The 23,681-nt window shown below is 38.2% G+C and overlaps 1 protein-coding gene across 4 annotated transcripts; it reads left to right on the forward strand.

Annotated features, from left to right (window-relative positions):
- The first annotated feature begins 140 nt into the window (after nt 1–140).
- Nucleotides 141–23,590, forward strand: mbtps1 (membrane-bound transcription factor peptidase, site 1). Of its 4 annotated transcripts, XM_047822479.1 has the most exons (24): nt 143–298; nt 803–843; nt 2,627–3,165; nt 8,501–8,758; nt 11,346–11,564; nt 11,761–11,871; nt 12,010–12,119; nt 12,418–12,534; nt 13,432–13,499; nt 13,579–13,681; nt 14,130–14,281; nt 15,579–15,740; nt 16,180–16,324; nt 17,099–17,287; nt 17,393–17,565; nt 17,766–17,881; nt 17,997–18,153; nt 18,922–19,046; nt 21,449–21,526; nt 21,693–21,833; nt 22,000–22,131; nt 22,295–22,421; nt 22,499–22,629; nt 22,834–23,590. In XM_047822479.1, exons 3-24 carry the CDS (start codon nt 2,979–2,981, stop codon nt 23,061–23,063), a joined length of 3,231 nt encoding a protein of 1,076 aa, XP_047678435.1. In that variant the 5' UTR covers nt 143–298; nt 803–843; nt 2,627–2,978; the 3' UTR covers nt 23,064–23,590. The 4 variants fall into 4 exon arrangements, with proteins under 4 accessions (XP_027017493.1, XP_027017494.1, XP_047678435.1 ...); XM_027161692.2 differs by lacking the exon at nt 803–843 and having other exon boundaries at nt 141–298; XM_027161693.2 differs by lacking the exon at nt 803–843 and having other exon boundaries at nt 142–241.
- The last annotated feature ends 91 nt before the right edge of the window (nt 23,591–23,681 follow it).

The raw sequence follows: 23,681 nt of genomic DNA on the forward strand, positions 1-23,681 counted from the left end.
TCCACACACTGTAGTACACAGCAGCACTGTTAGACGTGAACCAGGACGCACTTTTGATTGGCTAAAACCCGCGTCACTCAACGCTTTACTCTGCGTACCTGTCGGTGATTGGTTACCTTCTTCTATGCGTCTCATGTTACTGTAGCAAAGCAAACAGAATGATAAACCAGCCGTGACTGTTAGCATCCTGGAGCTAAACATACCGTCTAACAAAGAGCTGTTTTACATGAGATTTATTAAAGTAAATCGCATTCTATTTTACTGAACGATAGTATGAATGGATCTCTAATGTGAAAGAGTGAGTAACCTTTCTGAGATCCTGTAGATACTGATTTATTAGGCGAGACGCGCTGTTTGCTAGCTGTTAGCTGTTTGCTAGTTTTTGGTAGCATGTCCACAGATGCACGTCTAGTGAGTTAGATATTTATTTACAGATTTGAACGAATATTTATTCGTTGTTTGATACATAACTGGAACTTTACCAATACTACTTAGCATTTATTGCTGCAAATAAAGAAAATAAAGCTGTAAAGTTAACTTTATTCACGATGCCTCAGTAGCTTCTTAGCTTTAACCGTGTGCTTAACTGCATGATTTTCAGCTGTAAACAAATGAGAGTAAAAGTGAAATGACACGGATAATAACCGTTATCTATTTATTCATAAACATCATAGCGATAGTAGATTGTTGTCATGCTCGAAAGCCGAGCGTTAGCTGTGTTTTATGAGATAAGAACAGGCACAGAAATGTTTGAACTGTATTCAGCTGCTGTGACACAAATTTACTTACTTTAATTTGATAGCTTTCTTCTGTCACGTCTGTATTTTGGATTTGACCCAACAGGTAACTAAGTGACCGCTGTGTTCATGGGAGGATGATGGATAATTAAATAACAATAAATGAAATCAAATAGTATTAAGCATAATTAACCAAGAATGTGTCAGTTTTTAGTTATATTTCAAGGACAAAGTTGTGTGGTTTCTTATGTTAACAAACATGGAGTTGTTGTTGATGCAGACAGTTTTATCTGTACATCGGATGTGTAGCTGTGGCTTCTTCCAGAATCTCATTATACTTATGTGGCATTTGCTTTGTTGCTTAATGAACATTTAAAAGAGAGTATTTTATTTACCAGTCTGTATTAGTATGTCTGCTTACACAGTGATTTATTTATTTATTTAGTTATTTATTACCATTGGGGTAATAAATAAATCCTGATTCCGATTATTAACAATCTTGCAACCTTTATTCTCATAATTTGAGATAAACCAACAAAGACAATGAAAAACATCTGTATAAAAAATAGTGGCAATTTTATTTGGAAGTTTGATTTATTTGGACATTTTCATGGGAAGTTTTCTGACTGTTTTGTTTTGCTTCCATGTGTTCCGTTTGTTTCAGTTTGGTTTTATTTCTGTAGCGCTTTTAACACTGGACATTGTCACAAAGCAGCATACAGAAATATACATTTTACATCTTTAAATGAATCCCTGAATAGAAAGCCAGAGGTGACGGTAACCAGGGGGAAAAACAAACCCTGAGACGATATTAGAAAGAATCCTTGTGAGGAACCAGACTCACAAAGGAACCCGTCGATATGAGTGACGCCGGATAGTGTGGTTATCAATAATTACTTTTTGATAAACGTGTACTTAACATGAGATTCATTCTATTTGGAACATGAAGTCTGCCTGAAATGATCAGCTCTTCACTGCTGGAGACTTGAGTGCAAATCTCTTCATAGCAATAGCAATCCAAGTGGTATCATCCACTATAATGTCATGTACCTTTTTTGGCCATCCACAACAGCAGCATCCATGATCAGGCATTAGCATGGACCAGGAAGGATCAGAGAGCAGAAGTGGTCGAGATCATGATGTGAGCCAGTCTATTATAGGCTTAATTATCACTTAAACTCTTAAGTGCTTGGGGTAAAGATGAAAAATTCATCTTGGAACAATTTAATGTTGATCACTCACTGCTGCTGCGGCTTGCCCCACACGGACAGCCTAAAAATCTCTGTGTGATTACTGTGGATGGGATCATATTGAAACCATAAAGATGCTCTTCCTTGGAAAGCCTTTAGATGGTAATTGCTATTAAGAAATTTGCCCTCAAGTCTCCATTACTGAACAGTTGATAACTTCAACACAAACAACTTCAGCTTTTCAAATGGCCCAGATGCTGTTGCTTATAAGTTGTTTTTGGGTTTACACGATTGCACTTTTTGGTTATGTAGTACACAGTTCTAGAAAGGAAATTAGTTATAAACTCACTATGCTGTGTCACCCAGGATGAAGGATGGGATACTTTTGAGACTGGTGACTCTCAGTGTTTGAGTGGGAGTACCAGTTTTTCCAAAAGTCATAATGACAGTAAATAAAATTTTTTAACTGAATTGTGCTATTTAGTTAGTATTAGTTAGTTAGTCTCTATGTAATAGACCCATGCATATATGCTACCATAACCCATTTATTTACTTACTTACCAGATAACGTAACATTTGTTGTGGATTCTTTAATCACAGTCTATTTGTTGCACACAGTTGTGTTAACTTCTTGGATGTCATGATGTTTATTTCCACATATTTCTCTTACAAATAACAGTTTGTATTATGTTTCTGTAGGAGTGGATTGGAGGCTCTTGTACTTTTGGTGCTGGGAATCAGATTCTTTTACTTTCTTATCTTCTTTAATATACTCTCTGTGTGTGGTAAGATGGCACCCCTCGTTCAGATTGTGCTGCATCGCTGATCGTCTCAACTGGAATTCGAAAATGGAGAGAAAACGCAGAAAGAAATGAAAGAACAAGCCTTGCATTACCCAGGCTTCTGAGTTGTGGATTTAAAGCAACCTGCAATCACCAGCTCGGTTTCATCAGTGTTCACTTACTATCAGCCACATTTACACCGATTTATGAAGCACAGACACTTTTGAACTCTTTTGGCTGGTTCTGAACTGAACTGGCGTGTGGACACCATGACGTTAGCCACAGCACTGTGGCTCCTCGTGGCTGTAGCCCTGCTGGCGGGGTATACACCCCAGGCCGGCACAGAGGAAGATAAAGCCACATTCAGCTCTTCTTTCTCCTCAGACGGTTTCTCGAGATCCAACTGCTCTGAGCTCACCCTCAAACTAGATTTCTCCTCCAAAGTAGTGGAGCACGGTAAGTCTTTTCTGCTTTTTGTGAGCGGTCACTTTAGTGTGATATACTGCTTTGTCTATTCGGAATTGCAGTTATTCATATACTATAGAATTCGTACCAGATTCAGACAAGTTTGAGATGATTATTTCAAAGGCGCATTGACTTTTTCCTGGAGCCTGTGTTCAGGATCCTTCTCCAAATGAGTTCATTAGAAGGAATTTCAGGTTGATGGGCCGTTTACTTTACTTTGGTTTCTTTTAGTCTTAGACTTTGGAAATGACAAGTTCTGATATTGTAAGTTTCACATAAAACTGCATCACATTCCAGAATATATATAAAAATATTTGCCACAACAACCTTCACCAGTGTTAAACAAGAGAGAACTCCCAGTGGCCTCTGTGATTTGCTGTTTTAACTTTTTAGTGACAGGTTTGAGACTTTGGGTTTTGGGTAACTTTTGTGATCCCTTGTGATCTTTGGTCTTGTTCTGTCACACTTCACCTTTATCTTTGGTCGTTCCTTTGGTATAACTACATACATCAGTTAACTAAACTACGTACAGAATCCTCAATAAAAAATGTAACCACCAAATGTTCATTATATCAAATGATAATTTGTGAAAGACTAAGCTTGTTGAAATTTGCATTCGAATACATTTTTTAAAAGCGACGTTACATTTCAATTTTCAGGATCATAATAACATTCATTACATGATAACCAGCTTCAGTCTGAATGAAATATGGCTTCCTTTCTGTTGTTTCCATTATTTCTTATCTCAGCTTCTTGAACACATTACAGACTTTGTTGTACTACATACACTTTGTTGTGTTGAGTTTTTTGTCGTTCCTAATTTGCCCCGTGCATGTTCAGCATTATCTGCAATCTCAATCTGTAATGTGCACGCTTCTTTTTGTGTAGTTTATTATTATTATTATTATTATTATTATTATTATTATTATTATTATTATTAGAATCAGATTTATTGGCCAAGTGTGTTGGCACACACAAGGAATTTGGTTCCAGCAGTTTGTGACTCTCAAAGGTACGGACATAAATAACACTATACTATACAAGATAACAATGCAGATTATGAGATATAATGTAGACAGAATGAGTATAAATTGAGGATATAGAATGAATAAAATATATAAAATATGAATATGGAATATGAACGATCAGTAATGTACATAAAGTGTGGGAGTGCAAATAACAATATTGTGCAATATTATGCTTTTTGTGCAATATACAGCAGCAGTAGTGTGTAATATACAGAGGATTTGATGACAGTCATCAGATGATTTGATGACCGTTATTATTATTCCTCTTCCCACAAATGCTGGTGTTAAATTTCTTTTAAAATACCTAACTTAAAAGCTGTTCATTTAAAATTGGGCCTTGGTGTAGATTTGTGGTTCACTGTTTATTTCTACCTCTTCACAACCACACACTTTTTTTTAGTAAATGATTTTAGTAACTCATTTCCAACCTGAAAGTTGGTTAAAGATGACATTGATGTTTTTTAGCACTTACAATGAACTGATTTTCTGCTTTTGAATAATTAAAAGCTAGTAGATAAATGACTGTGTTTTAGGGGTCTGTTTTTATTGGCCGTGGCCTCAGGCCCTGTTTATTAGCCTCAAGCTCTGTGTGCTGAAAAGACCAGTGTTGTGTACGTATCTAAAGGCCGCTCATACATGATCTTTATAATGACCTGAAGGCTGGCCTGTGAATGTTGGCTTTGTGTAAAACCCCACCTTTTATTCAGTCACTCTTCCTTAACATGACCCCTGATTTAATCATGGGGAAGTCCATCTTATGTATACACATCTAGGATGGAAAGATGAAAGTTCTGTTCTAGCTCTACATATTAATATTAAATTAAATAAAGTGTTTTATATTTGAACAGTTTTCCACTCTGCTTAAAAAGCCCAGACATGTTTGTGTAGTAAAGTGGAGTATAGTTTAGTGGATTTCTTCTTCAAAAGTGACCCGGGGATCGCTTTTTAACTTCCAGACATTCTGTTGGACTGGATTATTTACAATGCTTTACTTTCTGGAAACTTTCAATCCCTTAATGAGATCCAGGAAGGGTGGTACGTTTAAAAAAAAAAAACAAGCCTTTTGTTTAGTGAGTTGCATAAACATAGCTAGTGGACAAACATGGGTGTTTCTCATAACCCACTCAGACAAATAAGCTTTCAGTGGAACCGTATGCTGGTAGTTTGCTTGTGCCATAAACGGTGAACCACATATAACTATATCACTATTTTATCTCTGCCTGCTTTGGCTGCCTGAGGGCTGAACTGTTAACTGGCTTTAATACTTTATATAGAAATCAAGATTTGAAAGAGCTGCAATTTGAATTAGCCAGTAGTTGTATTGTTATTATTATTATTCAGTGGCCTCTTAATTTTTAAGTGGCCTCTTAAATTTCTAAAATTTTTAATTTTCAAATCTGTACTCTAATTTTCCCAGACAAATATTAATATGCAGCTTAAGTGCATTATTCAGTTTTTAATTTTGTTGTTTAGCATCTGGTCCAACAGTAAAAGTTTTGAATGTCCTTTTGATCCATCAGTAAATAAAAAAATGGAAGATGACAGCAAGCAGCTGAGCTTGTGGAATTGTTTTGGTTCTACATCATAGATTGTTATGGTCAAAGATAAGGCTGTTTGGCAAATAGTTGTCTTGCACCTAGACGACAACAAAACTTTAGGATTACCTACTGACTTACGACCACACAGAGAAGCACACAACCTTGTATCAGAATCAGGTTTATTGGCCAAGTGTGTTGACACAGACAAGGAATTTGGTTCCAGCTGTTTAAAGTACAGACATAAATAACACTAGTTGTATGATTTCGTAGTGTTAATATGTATATGTATATAAAATGTATATCTGATGAAAGCTCAGAGTGTTAACAGATGCTAGAAGAACTTTTCTTTTAAGATTTTATTTTGGTCATTTTTTATGCTAATAATCTGTATAGAAATATCGAGCACACTGTCTATACTGTATACTGGTGACTTTATTAACAACCCCAACTACTTTCATTAGATGCTGCAAAGAGTATCATAAGTTTTGTACTTTGTTTTATACCTTAAACTGATTAAAACAGCCTTTTAGGTATCACATATTTTAGCATATTTTCCACATATTTAAGCATGCACAGCGCAGTGTGTCACCAAGTCTGATCATGGATTTACAGAAACATGGTCGATATTTTGAATTCACGTCTCTGCAAACCTGGCATTGGTCCAAAGCAAAGCTATGAGGAGCATATGGAAAGTGCAGCTGTGCAGCGAGATAAGGAAAAGTACAGGTGCATGTTAGTAAGCCTGTTGGCTAAACTATCAAGCTTATTTTCTAATCTATTTTCTTATCCACACCTTTTAATCTATGAATTTCATTTTCGGTTGCACAAATCTGAAAAATCTACAAGAGAAATAAATAAATTAAATATTCCATATATTCAAAAATGTATACAAAAGCTCAAAAAGGTGCTAGGGAACTATGAACATACTGTGCATACTATGGTATTGCACATGGTATTGTTATATTATATTATGTACCTATTAGTTTAAGTATTTGGGGTCAATCGTCTAGTGTGACATGGAACGTGGAAAAGCGGTGAAGAGGTTTGGAATGGGTGTAGAAAATTGTGAGCAAGAATTAAAGGAAAGGGGTACAAGTAGTGAGAGCAGCTCTGCTGTATGCGTTAGAGACTGTAGCAGTGAGGAAAAAACATGAGGCAGAGATGAGGATGTTGAGGTTCTCTTTAGGAGTGACGAGTTGGACAGGATTAGGAACGAGCACTTCTGAGAGACAGCTCAGGTTGGATGGTTTGAAGACAAGGTCAGAGAGGCTAGCCTGAGTTGGTTTGGACGTGTACAGAAAAGGTAGAGTGGTGGTAGATATTGGTAGAAAGATGTTAGAGATGGAGCTGCTAGGTAAGAGGTCAAGAGGAAGGCCAAAGATGAGATGTATAGATGTGTTCAATGAGGACATGAGTAGAGGATGCTGAGGATAGAGCTAGGTTGAAACTGATGAGTTGCTGTGGCGACCCCTAACGGGAAAAGCCGAAAGTAGAAGAAGGATTGCAATTATTGTGAAATTGGGATAGTGCATATAATGGTACAGTTAGAAGTATATACCAGGCTTTAAGTTGTGACACAGGTCAGTATGATACTCTGATAAGGGTGGCCCTGTGACTCATATTGAGAAGTTTTAACAGAACTGCATCTGGAAAGAATAAACTGTTGAGTAGCTTACAGAGCAGTAAATTATACAGTGAGCAGTGTTTTGATGATGCTGTGAATATACTGTAGCTGGTTTGACTTTTTCACAGTTATAAGTTCTAAACTAATCGTGTTAATCGGCCACTTAAAAATTTAAGCTAGTATTGAAAATGATAGGAAATCTTTATTACCTGTATGTTTACAAGGAAACAAAAATATCAGATCCACGTATTGTGGTTTCTGTGGGAAAAGATTTCCAGATGTCTGTTGAGTAATGTCAGGGAACCGTGACAGGACAAGTGAACTTTTAATGAAACAGAGCCAGGAGTGTCTTCACACCTTTGTCATACGAGACCCAATGTGATCTATGCACTAATCCAGACTTAACTTTATAATAAGTGCAGGTTTTTAGGGCATGTGGTTGTGCAAGTTGTGCTTGTTTATTAATAGGTCACATGACCATCACATGTATGCAGCCTTTTCCTGTGTTAGGAAGAACTAAAACTCTGGAGATGTTGCTCCTATGACAAATCCTTTTATACATCATCTATATTTAATTGTTCTGCATTTTTAAACCTCACAAACCTTTAGTGAAGGTTTGGTTTTGGAGTGAGTTCATCAACTGAAGTAATAGTATTGGGAACGATAATATCTTTATCAAAACATATCATAACATTTCCTAAAACCTCTTACATTTGTTAGTGTTTATCAGTCATTTGTCATTGTAACCATTGCATGGCTTTGATTACAAGTTTCTTAACTTTTTGTTGGATGGGAAGGAGAGGAAAGGATGTTTTGTGGAACATTATTTAAAGCAGCCCTGTCAAATCTAATTTAGAAAAGAAGCCCCTACAGGCAATTTATAAATGACTCTCAAGTCCAAGTGGTCACTGACTGTGTAGTTTACAGCATCACCTTTAATCCTTCTTAATAGCTTAGTGTTGTGAAAATGGCATCCAGGAATGATTTATGTTCATGGTGAAGAAAAAGAAATCATAATAATTCACAACAAATGGATCAAATGGATGTCCCTCTCAGTCATTCAATATTGCAGTAGAGTGATGTAGATGAAAATTATTTGAAGTTTATATTAAGACACTTTCTCTCCTCTTTTCCAGAGTATATAGTAGCATTTAATGGGTACTTTACAGCAAAGGCTCGCAGTCACTTCATCAGCAGTGCCCTGCAGAATGCCAAATCTGTGAACTGGAGAATTGTGCGACGTGAAAACCCAGCCAGCGACTACCCCAGCGACTTTGAGGTGGTGCAGATCCGACAGGATGCACTCAGCAGTCTGCTCAAGCTGCAAGACCACCCCTACATCAAGAGAGTCACCCCACAGCGCAAGGTCTTTCGTACACTCAAACTGCTCAACGGTACGTTCTGGTCTACAAGTAGCCATAGCTACATCCACTGCATACAGATGTGCACCATTTCACCTTTCAGACTAGCCACTGCTAGCAGGATTGTTGACTGTTTATATCTAAACCACACAATGCTAGTGAATGGTTAGTGTGATGGCAGAATGCAGCATGATCTGTTGTAACTTCCAGTACATTAATGTGGCCAGTACTGCACAGTTAAATTGAGATTTTTGGACTTTTTTGTTACTGGAAGGCACCTTGATAATGTCGATCATTTAAAACAGTCTTATTAGAGTGCAACTTTTGAATCTTTGATGCACAATAAAAAAAAAAAACAGAACTTACACATGCCTCATTTGTTAATTAAAACCAAATGCAGTGACTGAATTGCACTCTGTAAGGGCACTATTACCCACTGGGGGAGAATGTAACAGATTACTGAGAGACCAGCAGTTATTTATGTCTGGTTTGAGTGAGAGGAAACAGACCCTCAGGGTAGTGAGCTTGGAAAGAATGCTGTGTTTTTCTCACACACACACAAGCACACGTGCACACAGAATAACACAAGTCACACTCATGTCAGTCTGCAGCCTTATTCACACCTGGTATTAACATCAGACTCGTATTGTCTTATCGTATTGGCATTATTAAAACTACCTGAAGAGGTTGTCAGAGTCTCATTTGGCCAAATAACATTTGAAGTGTACATGAAGTGAAGGCTGCACCAAAATGTTGTGTTTCCCATTCAAGCAAATGAATTTGACAGGAACATCTTGTTTATCTATACCTTTAAAGTTATTGTTTTGTTTTTTTTGAGGTATTTGGGTACGATTGTGTCATGCAAAATTAACATCCACTTAATCCCCAAACCTGGGCATATAAAGTCACTGTGATGTGTAGCAAAAGTCATAGGAACCGTGTAGGATCTGGTGTGTAGTTTGATATTCATTGAATATGAAGAGTAAAAATACATCTTTGTCCAGGGAACTCAGCTTGGAAAAGACAGCATTATGTCATGGCTGCTTTCTCGTTACATAGTCCATCAGTCTGAAGTGCACTCCTACACACATCCCACTTTCCTCATCAGACCTAGCAGCAAGTCGCACAGGTTCAGTAAGAACATGCAGAAGAAATTATTAATTGGCTGCCAGTCAGACATGGTAGGTGTTAGAATGACATACAAGTAGGACTACATTTAATCAGTGTAACCTTACATATATAGCATTAATTATCATTAAAATTCACTAGGGCATTGTCTGTGAGAGCCAGTATGGGTGGAAAAGATTTATCTAATTATAGTCTGTGGAGGAGGATTGGGTCAGGTCTTTAAAAAAATCCTCATGAGTGCCCCTTGAAATGATTAAAATTGCAGGTCATTTTATTAATGCCTCCTCTTCAACTTTGTATTAGATGTCTGCATAAATAAAGCATTACCACTTCTTGACTGATTTTACTTAAACTTGAGATTTTGCCTCAAAAAAGGATTAATAACCACCTCATTTTAATGACGGCTTTCAGGAATCAGCCATGGTTACAGAGATGTAACACATTAGCATGGTGAAGCTGCTGTGTTCATTATTCATTATAAAAGTCTACAGTCATCTGTACAGTCCTCATTGTTTGTCTATCCTTTAAGCTATTTAGTAAATTGATTGTGGTAAATTGATTGAGATTGTGCATATGCATTTATCTAATCAGTCAATCATGTGGCATCAGTGCATTACAAAAACTTTTATGCAGATACAGGTCAAGAGCTTCAGTTAATGTTCAGAACATCTAACATCAGAATGAAGAAAAAAGCGTGATCTCTATGACATTGAATTGTCATTAGTGTTGACTATTTTATAAACTGCTGATCATCTTGGATTTTCACACACAACAGTATTTAGAATTTTAGAAAGAACATCCTGTGTACCGAGGGTCTGCATCAGAAGTAACTCAAAAAGGCATTTCAGCATGCAACATCAAACCTTAAGGCGGATATTCTACAACAACAGAACTTGACTGGATTCCACTGCTGTCACCTGAGAGCAGACTTAACAACCAAGCTGGACAGTTGAAGAGGAAATAAAATCACCTGGTCTGTTTCCGGTCTTCATTTGTCCAGTTTGGGTGAGTGCCCATGAATGCCTCAGATCCTTGTTTCTGGCTGACAGGTGTAGAACTTTGTGGTCTTCTGTTGTTGTAGCCAATTCATGTTAATTTTTAGTGTGTTGTGCATACTGAGATACTTTTCTACTTACCTACGGTTATACAAATGCTAGAGTTAATATAGACTTCTGACTCTGGAGGCTTTGTGTGAAAATTTCAAGAGATCAGCAATTTAAATACTCAGTCCCTCCCATCTTGTAACAGCAACCAAGCCATTTCCCAGTTCTGATGTTTGATATAAACATTAACTGAAGCTCTTGACTTGTACCTGCATGATTTTGTGCATTTTGCTGCTGCCGGATTATTGGCTGTTTAAGACTGTTTTAAAGAACCTCTAGGTAGGTATTTGAATGCATCTTTTTTGAGATTAGTTTGAAACTTAGAAACTGTCTTTCCTCCACTATGATTTCCTTTCCTATCGTTCTCTTTTTCATTTCTCTTTGGTCAGCCGGAGGTGATGGCAGCTCCTCCTGTAATGACACACGCTGGACACAGAAGTGGCAGTCATGGCAGTCATCCCGGCCACTCAGGAGGACTAGTCTGTCTTTGGGTTCGGGGTTCTGGCATGCCACAGGTCGCCATTCAAGCCGTCGCCTGCTACGGGCCATTCCACGCCACGTTGCTCAAATCCTGCAGGCTGATGTGCTGTGGCAAATGGGCCACACAGGTGTGTGTTTGAGTGTGTGTGTTCTTTTTAGGATGGTATTTGGAATGCAAAAAAAGACATAAGATGCTACATAATGACCTTAATTTGGCTGCTGATACCAATGTTTCTTTGTGTTTGGCTCTATGGATACACCGTTGACAACAAAATGAAGACCTAGAAATTGAATTGAATTGACTGTTACCTGGCTTCTTTGTAGGGTCGGGAGTAAAGGTGGCTGTATTCGACACTGGACTTAGTGAAAAGCACCCACATTTTAAGAATGTTAAAGAGAGGACCAACTGGACCAATGAGAAGACACTTGATGATGGTAAAACCCGCCTGCAATTTATTTTTGGCAGGGAAAGCAGTCAAGAGACATTGCAGCATTGTTTCAGTGAATGTCTGAGTATGTTACATGTGCACATAAATTGTCTGCTCTCTGTACAATATTACATTTTTTTTTTAGGTTTGGGCCATGGCACCTTTGTAGCTGGAGTTATAGCAAGCATGCGGGAGTGTCAGGGCTTTGCTCCTGACTCTGAGTTGCACATTTTCAGAGTCTTCACCAACAGTCAGGTAAATGTATACAGCATATTGACCTTTTAGGTTAGGGTGTTCAACTGTATCAGTAGTTTAACTCATGGTTGCTAGCTCTGGTTTGCTATTTTTTCCCTTTAGCAAATAAAGAGATTATTGAGTGGCTCTCCTGGGGATGTGTTATGACTTTGGTGGAATGGAGATTTTTCCCTGTCCATGTTCACTTTTCTATATAAAGTCCTCAGGGTGATACAGTTATTGTGAAGCTGAAAGCTTTACTTACCTGAGCACAAGCCTGAATGAGATTTATGATATTAATTAATAATGTTTCTATCAGGTGTCCTACACTTCCTGGTTTCTGGATGCCTTCAACTATGCCATCCTTAAGAAGATCAATGTCTTGAACCTCAGCATTGGTGGGCCAGACTTCATGGACCATCCATTTGTGGATAAGGTGCTCTTACTTTTTTGTATGTCTTTGAATTTAACACCCGGATGTTTGTATATAAGAATATTGCAGGGTGTTTTACACTGATTATTCTGCGCAAAATGACTGTGCACCTCAGTGCAAAATTGATATATTTGGTTCATTTGATTTAGTTTCACACTGCACGTTATTATAGAAACAAAAGAAAGAAAAAGGTCACACACATCACCCAAGCATGGAGAATGTAAAGCTGGTGCTTTGAAAAATCTATGAATAACTAGTTTTGTGTATTACATCCAACTTTTGTTTTCTGTCTGTTTGTTTGTAATTACAAATTTACAGAACAAAGCTTCTGCATGGCTTCATTTCCATCTTTAGCTCATTTACATGCCATATTCGGTTCACTTTTTCTCAGTTCTGTGTTTAATCCCTTTCTTGCTGCAATGGAACAATGTTAGAGTTCACTTGGAAGCAGACCATGTCTTGTTCAGACACAAATCAGTTGTATTGATCCACATCTAAGTACAATTCTCTCCTTCCCAAACAAACCACACAGAGGGGAAAATGGACCATGGTTTGAATCAAATGGATATATGGGAGTATGGAGTATATGAGAAATGCACAAAGGTGCAAATGCGAAAGCAACTTTAGAATAATAAAAGAGCTTATCAGTTTCTTTTTTCTGCTTGTGCCTTGGAATACTAAAAATAAACCTGACTGCAGTGTGTAGTTTATGCATATCTGATCCAGTAACAGTTAACCTTCACAGCCAACCTGAGAATCAGTAAACAGAACATAATGAACATTCAACAAGAGAGCATCTGATTTTCAGTCATAACACACTAAAAGCTACAGGGAAGAAAATCTATTTCATACAATAGCAAACACTGTGTAAGTATTTTCTTTCGCTTGGCTTACCTTCAGGTTTGGGAGCTCACTGCAAATGGGGTTATCATGGTGTCTGCCATTGGAAATGATGGTCCTCTTTATGGGTAAGTGGCAAATTGTACAAATTGGTCAAGTTATGTTTTTTTTTCTGTGATTGAGTTGTGTATGCGTTAACCTTTACAGTACTCTGAACAACCCTGCTGATCAAATGGATGTGATTGGGGTTGGAGGAATTGATTTTGAGGACAACATTGCCCGGTTTTCCTCTCGTGGCATGACAACATGGGTATGTCCTGTTTCATAGCAACATCACTGAACTGCAGCCCTCACCTGAAGGCTTATGCACAGGCTTGTTAGTGCATGCCTGAGGATTTGGTGCTGACCTAGAAAGGCAGACATATCCTATTTAGTTCACCTTCAGGAAAAGTACATCAATTCTAGCCTGAGGTTTGCTCTTTAGGTCTCTTAAGAGTCATTAATTCTGTCTGGGATGAAAAAGCACTGAAGCTAGTGCTCTAACTGATCAGCTCTTCTGTCTGTTTTCAACAAGTATTCTCAGATAGTTTTTTGGCATACAGGTAGAAAAACATTTTTTTGTTTTTGTGAAAATAATTCAGCAATATCTGAATTATTGACTCAGAATGATGATGGTGATATGGTCCCAAGGCAAGGTAGTGGTTTGTATGAATGTTAACTATATTTATAAAAATAACTACTCGGTTTCTGACTTTCAGGAGCTGCCGGGTGGCTATGGCAGAGTGAAGCCTGATATTGTAACATATGGCTCAGGAGTTCGTGGCTCTGGGTTGAAAGAGGGCTGTCGCTCTCTTTCTGGCACCAGCGTGGCCTCTCCTGTGGTGGCCGGTGCAGTCACTCTTCTTGCCAGGTGAAACACAGCAACCCAAATACTTTTCCTCTTAGCTTTTCTCTATTGAGCCAACACTGTAGAATAAAAAAAAGCTTTCTTTCACTTTGTTAGCAGCTATTCATTATAAAGCCACCTACGAAGTTGCACAATTTGATATGTACTGAAATGTTCATCCTCTCATAGTCAAGGAACATTGTGTAGGAATAGTAGGAATGTGTTTTAAAGGATATCCAAGAGTGATGTTTATGGGATTATTATGGCTTTGTGTTGTCGTATTGTGTTGCTTTTAAGCCAGTTTGCATTGCATTCATGGCTGGATATGAAAAAATGATGGTCATGTCACAAGACCTGTATCCTGCTTAATTTTTTGTACCTTATGCTGACTAGCATCATATATATCAGATTTTGGTATATATTTTTTCATCGAACACAGTGGGCTATGACTTTTCTCAGCCTTCTGGATTCTGTTCTGTTTTGACATACAGATATTGTATGTCTTGTATTGTACAGATATTGAAAGGAGAACCTCCTTTCCAAACCCTTTAAAACAAATTGTGGCTAACATGACTGGTGCTATATTTTGTCTTTCTTTTAAAACCCTCCTAGGAATTTTGTTACAAGTAAATAACTGAATAGAGTTTTTATTTTATATGCAGAGTGTATAACGTTGTTTGACAGACTCACTGCAAAGAGAGCCTGATGAAATTAGACAGTTTGTCTCTGTTCATGTGGACGAGTGTCCCATTAGCACCCACGCTCCTGTGGGACCAGTGAGTCATTAATGCATTTCTTTTGTGCTGCTGATGATAAGAAAAACAAAGGAAGTGAATTAAAAGAATCAATCTCATCTCCCTTAGAGAGAAAGCTTCAGATACTCTTTGTCTTGCTGTCCGGCTGCCTTTTTTATGTAGGTCAGGTCAGTTAATATGAACTGCATTGCAGCAATCCAAGGATCTTTCACACTATACCTTCAGTGTCTTTATTCTTATGTCTTGGTTCTCAGCAGTGTTGAAATCCTGCCCATGTGGCCTTTTTCCATTCTGGCTACACAGTAATAATCTTGCTCAGATTAGTGTGGTTTAAGATCAAATCAAATCAAATTTTATTTGTCACATACATACAGGGTACAATATGTAGTGAAATGCTTTGTGCAACTGTCCGGTATAAGAATAAAGGATATCAAAGTATAAAAGAGCAAACAAAAAAAATGAGAATAAAATAATAAGAAAGTATAAACGTTGATCTCTTTGTTATATGTAAGTGATATTTGTTAGTATCTTATGTTATCAACTATTTTGTTCTCTTGCAACCTCAGTACGGTGACGAATCGAGAACTTGTAAACCCAGCCAGTATGAAGCAGGCTCTGATTGCATCCGCTCGCAGGCTGCCTGGAGTAAACATGTTTGAACAGGGTCATGGCAAACTGGACCTGCTCCGAGCGTACCAGATACTCAATAGTTACAGACCTCAAGCCAGGTAAGACATGCGTGCACACACACGCGCGCGCACACACACCCACACCCACACACACACACACACACACCCACACTAACCCAAACCCAAAACATTAACAATGCTCAGCCGTGCCCATCTTGGCCACTGTTGCTATTTAGGTCAAACTTCAGGGAGATGGAGGACAGAGTCATAGCATTAATCTAGTTGTAACACCAAATAATATATTTTTTAGGAAAATGCCAGCTTCATTATGTATTAAGGAGACACAGTAACACGAACTTGTAATCTGCTTTGACCATCTATAATGGCAACAGTAGATAAATGCTGCTGCTATTATTTGCTTGAGATGACCTAGCTAACTAAATTAATCAACGATCTGATTAAAAGCAGCTTGAGCAATGATGCAAATGGTTGCAGAAAGACAAGTCAGCTAACATTTGTTTAACGTTTCATGTTTCAGTCTCAGCCCGAGTTACATAGACCTGACAGAATGCCCCTATATGTGGCCCTACTGCTCCCAGCCCATCTACTATGGAGGCATGCCAACTATCGTCAATGTAACCATCCTGAATGGCATGGGTGTGACTGGCAGGATTGTGGACAAGGTGAAAGGCAAAAAATAATCAGAAAACATGTTTTATGATGCTTTAGGTTGAACTGTGTTGCTGTTTTATGAAGATTGTTGATACTGACCTACATCCAATACCATGTGTTGTAAGCCTAGTGTACACTGCGACAGTAAGGAACTATAACATCTTCCTACAATACAAGTAACCTGATAAAACATCTTATGTATAAGAAAGTGCAAGGGTGGCTTACCAGAGGGCACAGGCCTGTATCAGCAAGCATGACACTTAAAAATGAGCACAAAGTGGCATGATTTGTATACACACACACAAATTTATAACAGATTTATCAGCATGAAACGCGCATACAGAGAAACAAATAAGAGCCCATCAGTTCTGAAAGCACTGAGGCACGCAGGCTTCCTTTTACCAAGATCTACTTAATATGTGTCAAGTGCAATACATTTTTTGACCATGCCCGCTAATCATTTTTCTGGTTTCTCAGGTCGGGGATCCTCATACTCTATTATAGATCCTGTTTATTCATTGTAACATCTTAAAACATGAAACTCGGCACAAGGTGCACACAAGAGCAGCCAAAATAAATATTACAAAATCATATTACGAAACATGAACATGACTGCATAATATTAAGTTTGCTTATTTCAGTATCTCAATTAATAGAACACTGAAAACTACTCATACATTAGTCTGAAAACAATTGATAGAGAGGCATTCCTGCTTTTATATGTTTATTCCATTAAATTTTAACATTTGTTCCTCTCAGTAACTACCTGTACATTCATTCAATAGCCAATCTGGCAGCCTTATCTGCCCCAGAATGGGGATCATATCGATGTGGCTGTGTCTTACTCGCCTGTGCTGTGGCCATGGGCTGGTTACCTGGCTGTCTCTATATCTGTGGCTAAGAAAGCAGCCTCCTGGGAGGGAATTGCTCAGGGTCATGTGATGGTCACTGTGGCCTCACCTGCAGAGAACGATGTGAGTAAAAATAGAAATTTCTATACTATGTCCTAGCAGAATTATTTGTTTGAAAATCTCCAGGAAAACAGTCTTAACTGTGTGTGACCATTTGTGTATGCTTAGTCGGCAGTAGGAGGGGAAATAACCTCCACAGTGAAGCTGCCAATGAAGGTGAAGATAGTGCCCACTCCTCCTCGCAGTAAAAGGGTGTTATGGGACCAGTATCACAACCTGCGCTACCCACCTGGCTATTTCCCCCGTGATAACCTGCGCATGAAGAACGACCCCCTTGACTGGTAGTTTGATGACAGTTTATTCAGATTTATCATCTGTTAATTGAAAACTCCTTGAATATTCTTGGAATATTTGCCCAAGTTTGTATCCAGTACAGCTGAATATGGACTGATGGAAAAGAGAAAAATCATGTTGGGCAACAACCTGTAAAATTCTTTATATAAAAAAAGAAACCCTGTGAATCTGTGTTTTGTTTCTGTAGGAATGGTGATCATATCCATACCAACTTTAGAGACATGTACCAGCACCTCAGAAGTATGGGATACTTTGTGGAAGTTTTGGGTTCACCCATTACATGTTTTGATGCCAGTCAGTATGGTAAGATTGTAGATTAGACATTAGATCGTGACTAAATCGTTTTAAAATCTCAAATGAGCAACACTGTGGACTTTTCTTAGTTCAATAAGATGTGTGTTGTGTGTTTTAAATGCAGGGACTCTGCTGATGGTAGACAGTGAGGAGGAGTATTTCCCAGAGGAGATCACCAAGCTGCGAAGGGACATAGATAATGGTCTGTCACTCATCATCTTCAGTGATTGGTACAACACCTCAGTTATGAGAAAAGTGAAGTTCTACGATGAGAACACCAGGTAACATTGCCTACCATGTCGCAATTCAATAATTCACTAAAAAAATGTACTTATTTATAGTGGTGTAAAGATAAAATGTGTCAGAATTGCAGGACTAGTGTCCAAATTACACTAGTGTTACTATACCAGAATTACTAAGTACCACGAGGGCAGTACTGATCAGTCCTGTAGTGGGAAAGTATTTAAGACAGAAAATAGAAATTAAAACTTGTAAAATACCTAAAGGTGTTAATGGTGAAAGAAAGTGATTCTGGAAAATGAATAAATAACATAACTAAATCGCTAAAAGATAGCGATTAGAATCTTTTATTGTCCTTTTGGCAAGCAACATTTATCTTTCTCAAGTCATTTTATGTTTCTATGGTTCCAGTCATACTACCACTAAATCTTAGGGGAAGAAACACCAGACAGGACAGGACTCCTGCTTGCCACTAACTTGACAGTTACATCTCATGTACCACTGAATATTACAATAATATTACAATTCCTTGACTAAGAAAAGCATATTAAAAAAATGGCTGTCCTCCATAATAATGAACTATAATTTTTGTTCTTTCTGACTAGCTTCATTTCCTTGCCATTTGGGTATAAAGAACCTCACACATTAGATGCTTGGTTATATTGGCTCATAAATTTGTTGTTTTTTTTTACACGTGCCACAACGTGCAAATATTACCTTTCCTGAATTTGAGCCACTTCATATTTGAAATGTGTAACCTTGTTTTATATGTGCTGGCTATGTGAATAGGCTTGTTTTTGCTTTTGTAGGCAATGGTGGATGCCAGACACAGGGGGTGCCAATATCCCAGCTCTGAATGAACTCATCTCTGTATGGGGGATGGCTTTTAGTGATGGACTCTATGAGGGAGACTTCACAATGGCAGATCATGACAGTAAGATTTTACTAATATAACACATTGTATTTCTCATTTATTGGTTTAACTCCTTTAAAAAAAGTATTTATCATTTGTAATAGGTTAACCCTCTGTGGTCTGAGTGTATTTTTGGGCCTGGAGAAGTTTTGACATACCCTGATATTTGTGCTTTTTTCAGTTGCTTATGAAGATATAAATGGCTAAAGTCTAATATCACTGTAATCAGCACAAACTGGACTACAATAATATGTGAGCAGCTTGTATGTACATGATTGTGTTTTTGAGAAAACAATGTTTATGCATGGTTAGTGAAAAATGAAACATTATAAATCACTTGAATAAGGCCATAAAACACATACAGAACATTGGTTCACAGGACTTTTGAGAACTGGATCTTGTATCCTAGTGTTTTTGCTTCAAAATTATGTGAAAATCATCTTATTTACTCGCTCACAGAAAACAATATATTGATTTAAATTTTCTAAGACACTTTTTGTTTGTAAAGGGCATATGCGAGTAGGCGTCAACTATCATGCATATTAATGTAATTCACACCTGAGAAGACAAAGGCCCGCATAATGAGCTGCATAATGAGCCTTACAGGTAAGTGTGTGACTGAGAGAGGAGTTACAAGAATGTGGAGATTACAAGAAGAAGGAGTTAAAAGAATGTGAAGACAAAATAAATGTGTATGTTTTGTGTTTGTAGTTTATTTTGAGTATTTAACTAGTGCAAACAGTGCCAGACAAGAGAGATAATCCGCATAAAGTGCATGTGTGCCACACGAGACCGAGCAAACAGACACTATACTACAAGACAGATGCTTAAAATAAATAATAAAGTAACAATATGTATATAAGTAACAATATTGTATATGACCAATACAATATGGCTCTGTTAAAATCTTTAATGGAATCTTTTTTAATCTTTAATGGAATCTGTTAAAACTTGGTGCTTCTTACAAGCATTGTTTGGGGCGTTGATCTTGTTTGCATAGACCGCGTCATGTAATTTCCATATGAATGGCGCTCGCGCGATAGTTGGGATCACATTAGCGCTAATGAGGTCGAGCCAGAAAAACTGTACCTCTCTTTACTTACTTAGAGATTACACAAAAAAACAATATTTGCTTTCGATTTAATTACATCATTTAAAAGTAGACATTTCAGGCTTTCATTAGACATATTCGTGTTCATGTTCGTGTGATAAGTATTGGCGGAGTTATCAGTTCATATTTTTAACGTGTTTCAGGAAGATGGTCAAGGAGACAGAGATGTCTGAATGCACACCCTGGTTATTTTCTTTATTTGCCAAAAGTACAGCGTTTTGTTGTTATTATTAAGGCAGTCAAATAAAAGTAGACACTTCACAGTTTCGAATGATGTATTACATGTATGTGTATGATTCTGAATGACGGAGTGTTTTAAGTGGATTTCACGTTGAAGAGGAAAAAAGCGCCAAAAACGCGCCGGCACGCCTGTCGAACCCAGAGGGTTAAAGGATAAAAGTGGACTTGGGTAACAAGAAGTATAAAACAAGTTTAGTACATTGCGAGTACCAAGTCAGGAGGAGGTTGTTCTCCTGACACCAAGTTTTTAATCTCCTCTAGGTAGGTCATTGTTGTTGGACTCCAGGCCCACCACAACGGTGTCGTCAGCAAAATTGATGGTAGTGTAGATGGAAGTGGCAATGCAGTCTAAGCGTACAGTGAGTACAGCAGAGGGCTCAGAAAACAGTGCTGAGAGTGAGAGAGGATGTTTTCCTACCCGTACTGTTTGTGGTCTATTAGTCAGAAAGTTGGAGGTCTATCGACATATGGTTCGGTTAAGTCCCAGGACCTCCTAGAGGTGAGTATGGAGGGAATTATGGTGTTTAGTGCTGAGCTGTAGTCTAAAACAGCATTTTAACTTAAATCCCCTTCCTGATGGTCAGATGACTCAGGGCTGTGTGATAGAGGTATGCAATGGTTTCCTCAGTGGGGCAGTTGGGACGTTTACAAACTGTAGTGGGTCCAGGGTATAAGGTTGTGTATAAATGAAGTCTCTGACCAATTTTTAGAAGCACTTCATCATACAGAAGTCAGGGCTACTGGCCGATAGTCGTTGAGGCAGGCGGCCTATAAGGGAAACGCCTTTAGGGAATGCTGTTATTATGGAGTGTACATGGTCTACAACAGTGTATAGATATACAAGGATCAGATCAGGTACATGATCTCCTGGCCATTACAGTTTGACCCTTGTCAACATTCCTTGCACTTGTCCCTTTAAATATGCCATTATAAAGCATTAATCTAAATGCTAAATGCCGTAAATGCATTAATCAAAATTATTCACTTCACCAGTCAATGGAATTAATATTATGTCTCTCCCTTCCTCACTCCCCCTTGGTTTCTCTCTATTGTTCTCTCTTTCCCTCATTAGTGTACTATGCCTCAGGCTGTAGCATTTCACGTTTTCCAGAGGATGGGCTCGTTATTGCACATACCCTAAAGGATCAAGGTAAAAAAACAAACACCCACTATTGTGTCACACTCTTGCCACAGCTTTACACTAGTTGCCATGACTACCACCAGTGATTTGTTGTCATTCTCTTGTTCTTCGTTTCTCAAACACAATGCACATACAGTACCAAGCCTAGTTTTCTGCTCTTTATATCTGTTTCTAGGACTAGAAGTATTAAAGCAAGAGATTGCCATGGTGGATAACGTTCCAGTGCTTGGATTATACCAAACGCCCTCCGAAGGCGGAGGTCGCATTGCTCTGTATGGAGACTCTAACTGCATAGATGACAGTCACAGGCAGAAAGGTAGTTTTAAATTGTCTTTCAAAATGTAGTTCTCAAAGTAAGCTTTGAGAAAATTTTGGGGTTCCAGATTTTTGACTTTTTTTTAAAGATGTGTTTATTAGATTAAAAATGTTACTTATGTAATACAGACTGTTTAATCTTTCTTTTTTTTGGTGTCTGTCTTTAGACTGTTTCTGGCTTCTTGATGCCCTGCTGCAGTACACATCTTATGGTGTGACTCCACCTAGCTTCCTTCATTCACAGAACAAAGTGGCATCTCCTACAGGCAATGATAGACCTTTGCCAGAGAGACTGGAGGGTAAGACCAAACATCAGAGATCAACTTATTGTTCTTTGAGATTACACTGCAATACTCCAAACCTTTGTCTAATACTTTTATCAAATTAATCTTCTGTGACCTTACTCTGTGACATGACTGACATGATTAAGAATGATCATATATAAAACTTTTTTGCTTGCAGGTAATCACCTCTACCGCTACTCAAAAGTGCTAGAGGCCCACCTGGGTGACCCGAAGCCACGCCCTCTACCTGCCTGCCCTCACTTGTCTTGGGCCAAACCTCAGCCACTTAATGAAACAGCTCCTAGGTCAGTGCCTGCACAACTACTACTTTATCAACAGAGGGCCTAACAATGGGCTGGATATAACTTTGTTTTCCCTATAGTAACCTGTGGAAACACCAGAAGCTACTGTCTGTGGACATGGACAAAGTGGTGCTACCCAATGTAAGGTCATATCGACCCCAGGTCAGACCTCTGTCACCAGGGGAGAGTGAAACCTGGGACATTCCTGGAGGTGAGATAGGCAATAGACAAGGCCTAATAATAAGCTTTTAATAAAATTGTCAAGTATGCATATAATGCATATTATGTTATAGTCTATGACACTACCTAAATACTGGCGAATTTTTATCCATTTGGCAAAGCTGATAAAATCCCTCACAGAATGCTGTTAAGGTTAACTGTTTGTCTCTTACATGACTCTGTATTGTTTTTTCAGGTATAATGCCTGGTCGCTATAATCAGGAAGTGGGTCAGACTATTCCTATGTTTGCTTTTCTGGGTGCCATGGTCGTGTTGTCCTTCTTTGTGGTGCAGTTGACTAAATCTAGGAGCAGGCCAAAGCGCAGGAAACCACGCATTAAAAGGCCCACCTATCTCCAACAGCAGCAGCAGCAGCAGCAGCAGCAGCAGCAGCTCCCTCACACAGGCAAAAACCCTACAGTGTGACAGTGTGCCCCCAGTGTGACTCGCTCTGAAACCATAAAAAAACAAGACTTTGAGGTGGTGGATTAAATTTGCTACAGACTAAACTGTCTTGTGATGCACTGTGCTTATGAAGCTGCCACCTTGACTTCTGTTTGTTGGGTTTTCCTATGGACATTTGATGTTCTTTTCTCCAAACGAAGCTTCCGTTGCAATGACCAAAATAAATATTTTTTTTTATTTTATTTATTAACAATGTTTGATTAATGATTCAGCCCTTGATATGTATGTCAAAATGGACAACCATGGGGGGAAAAAAACAATTTAGTACACAAAGTGCAAAGTCCTGCATATTTTTTAAATACCTTTTTCATACCTCTGTCATCATAGTCAAAATTTTGCATAGAATTTTTTTTTGTTCTTTGTGTCCTGTTTGTGTTTTTATATAATGAGCTTCTGATCATTTTGTAAATAGTAATCATGATTTTGCACCTTTGTTGGTGGTCTAGCATAAAAAAAAATCTCATCTGAAATAAAGCATTACACCTGCATCTGTTTACTTATTGCTTACTTTTATGTAGTGTAAGATGTCATGAACTATATTTCCAAAGGTTTTTGGACGTCTGCCTTTACATGCACATG

Source organism: Tachysurus fulvidraco, chromosome 13 (assembly GCF_022655615.1).
Source record: "Tachysurus fulvidraco isolate hzauxx_2018 chromosome 13, HZAU_PFXX_2.0, whole genome shotgun sequence".
Classification (NCBI taxonomy): domain Eukaryota; kingdom Metazoa; phylum Chordata; class Actinopteri; order Siluriformes; family Bagridae; genus Tachysurus; species Tachysurus fulvidraco.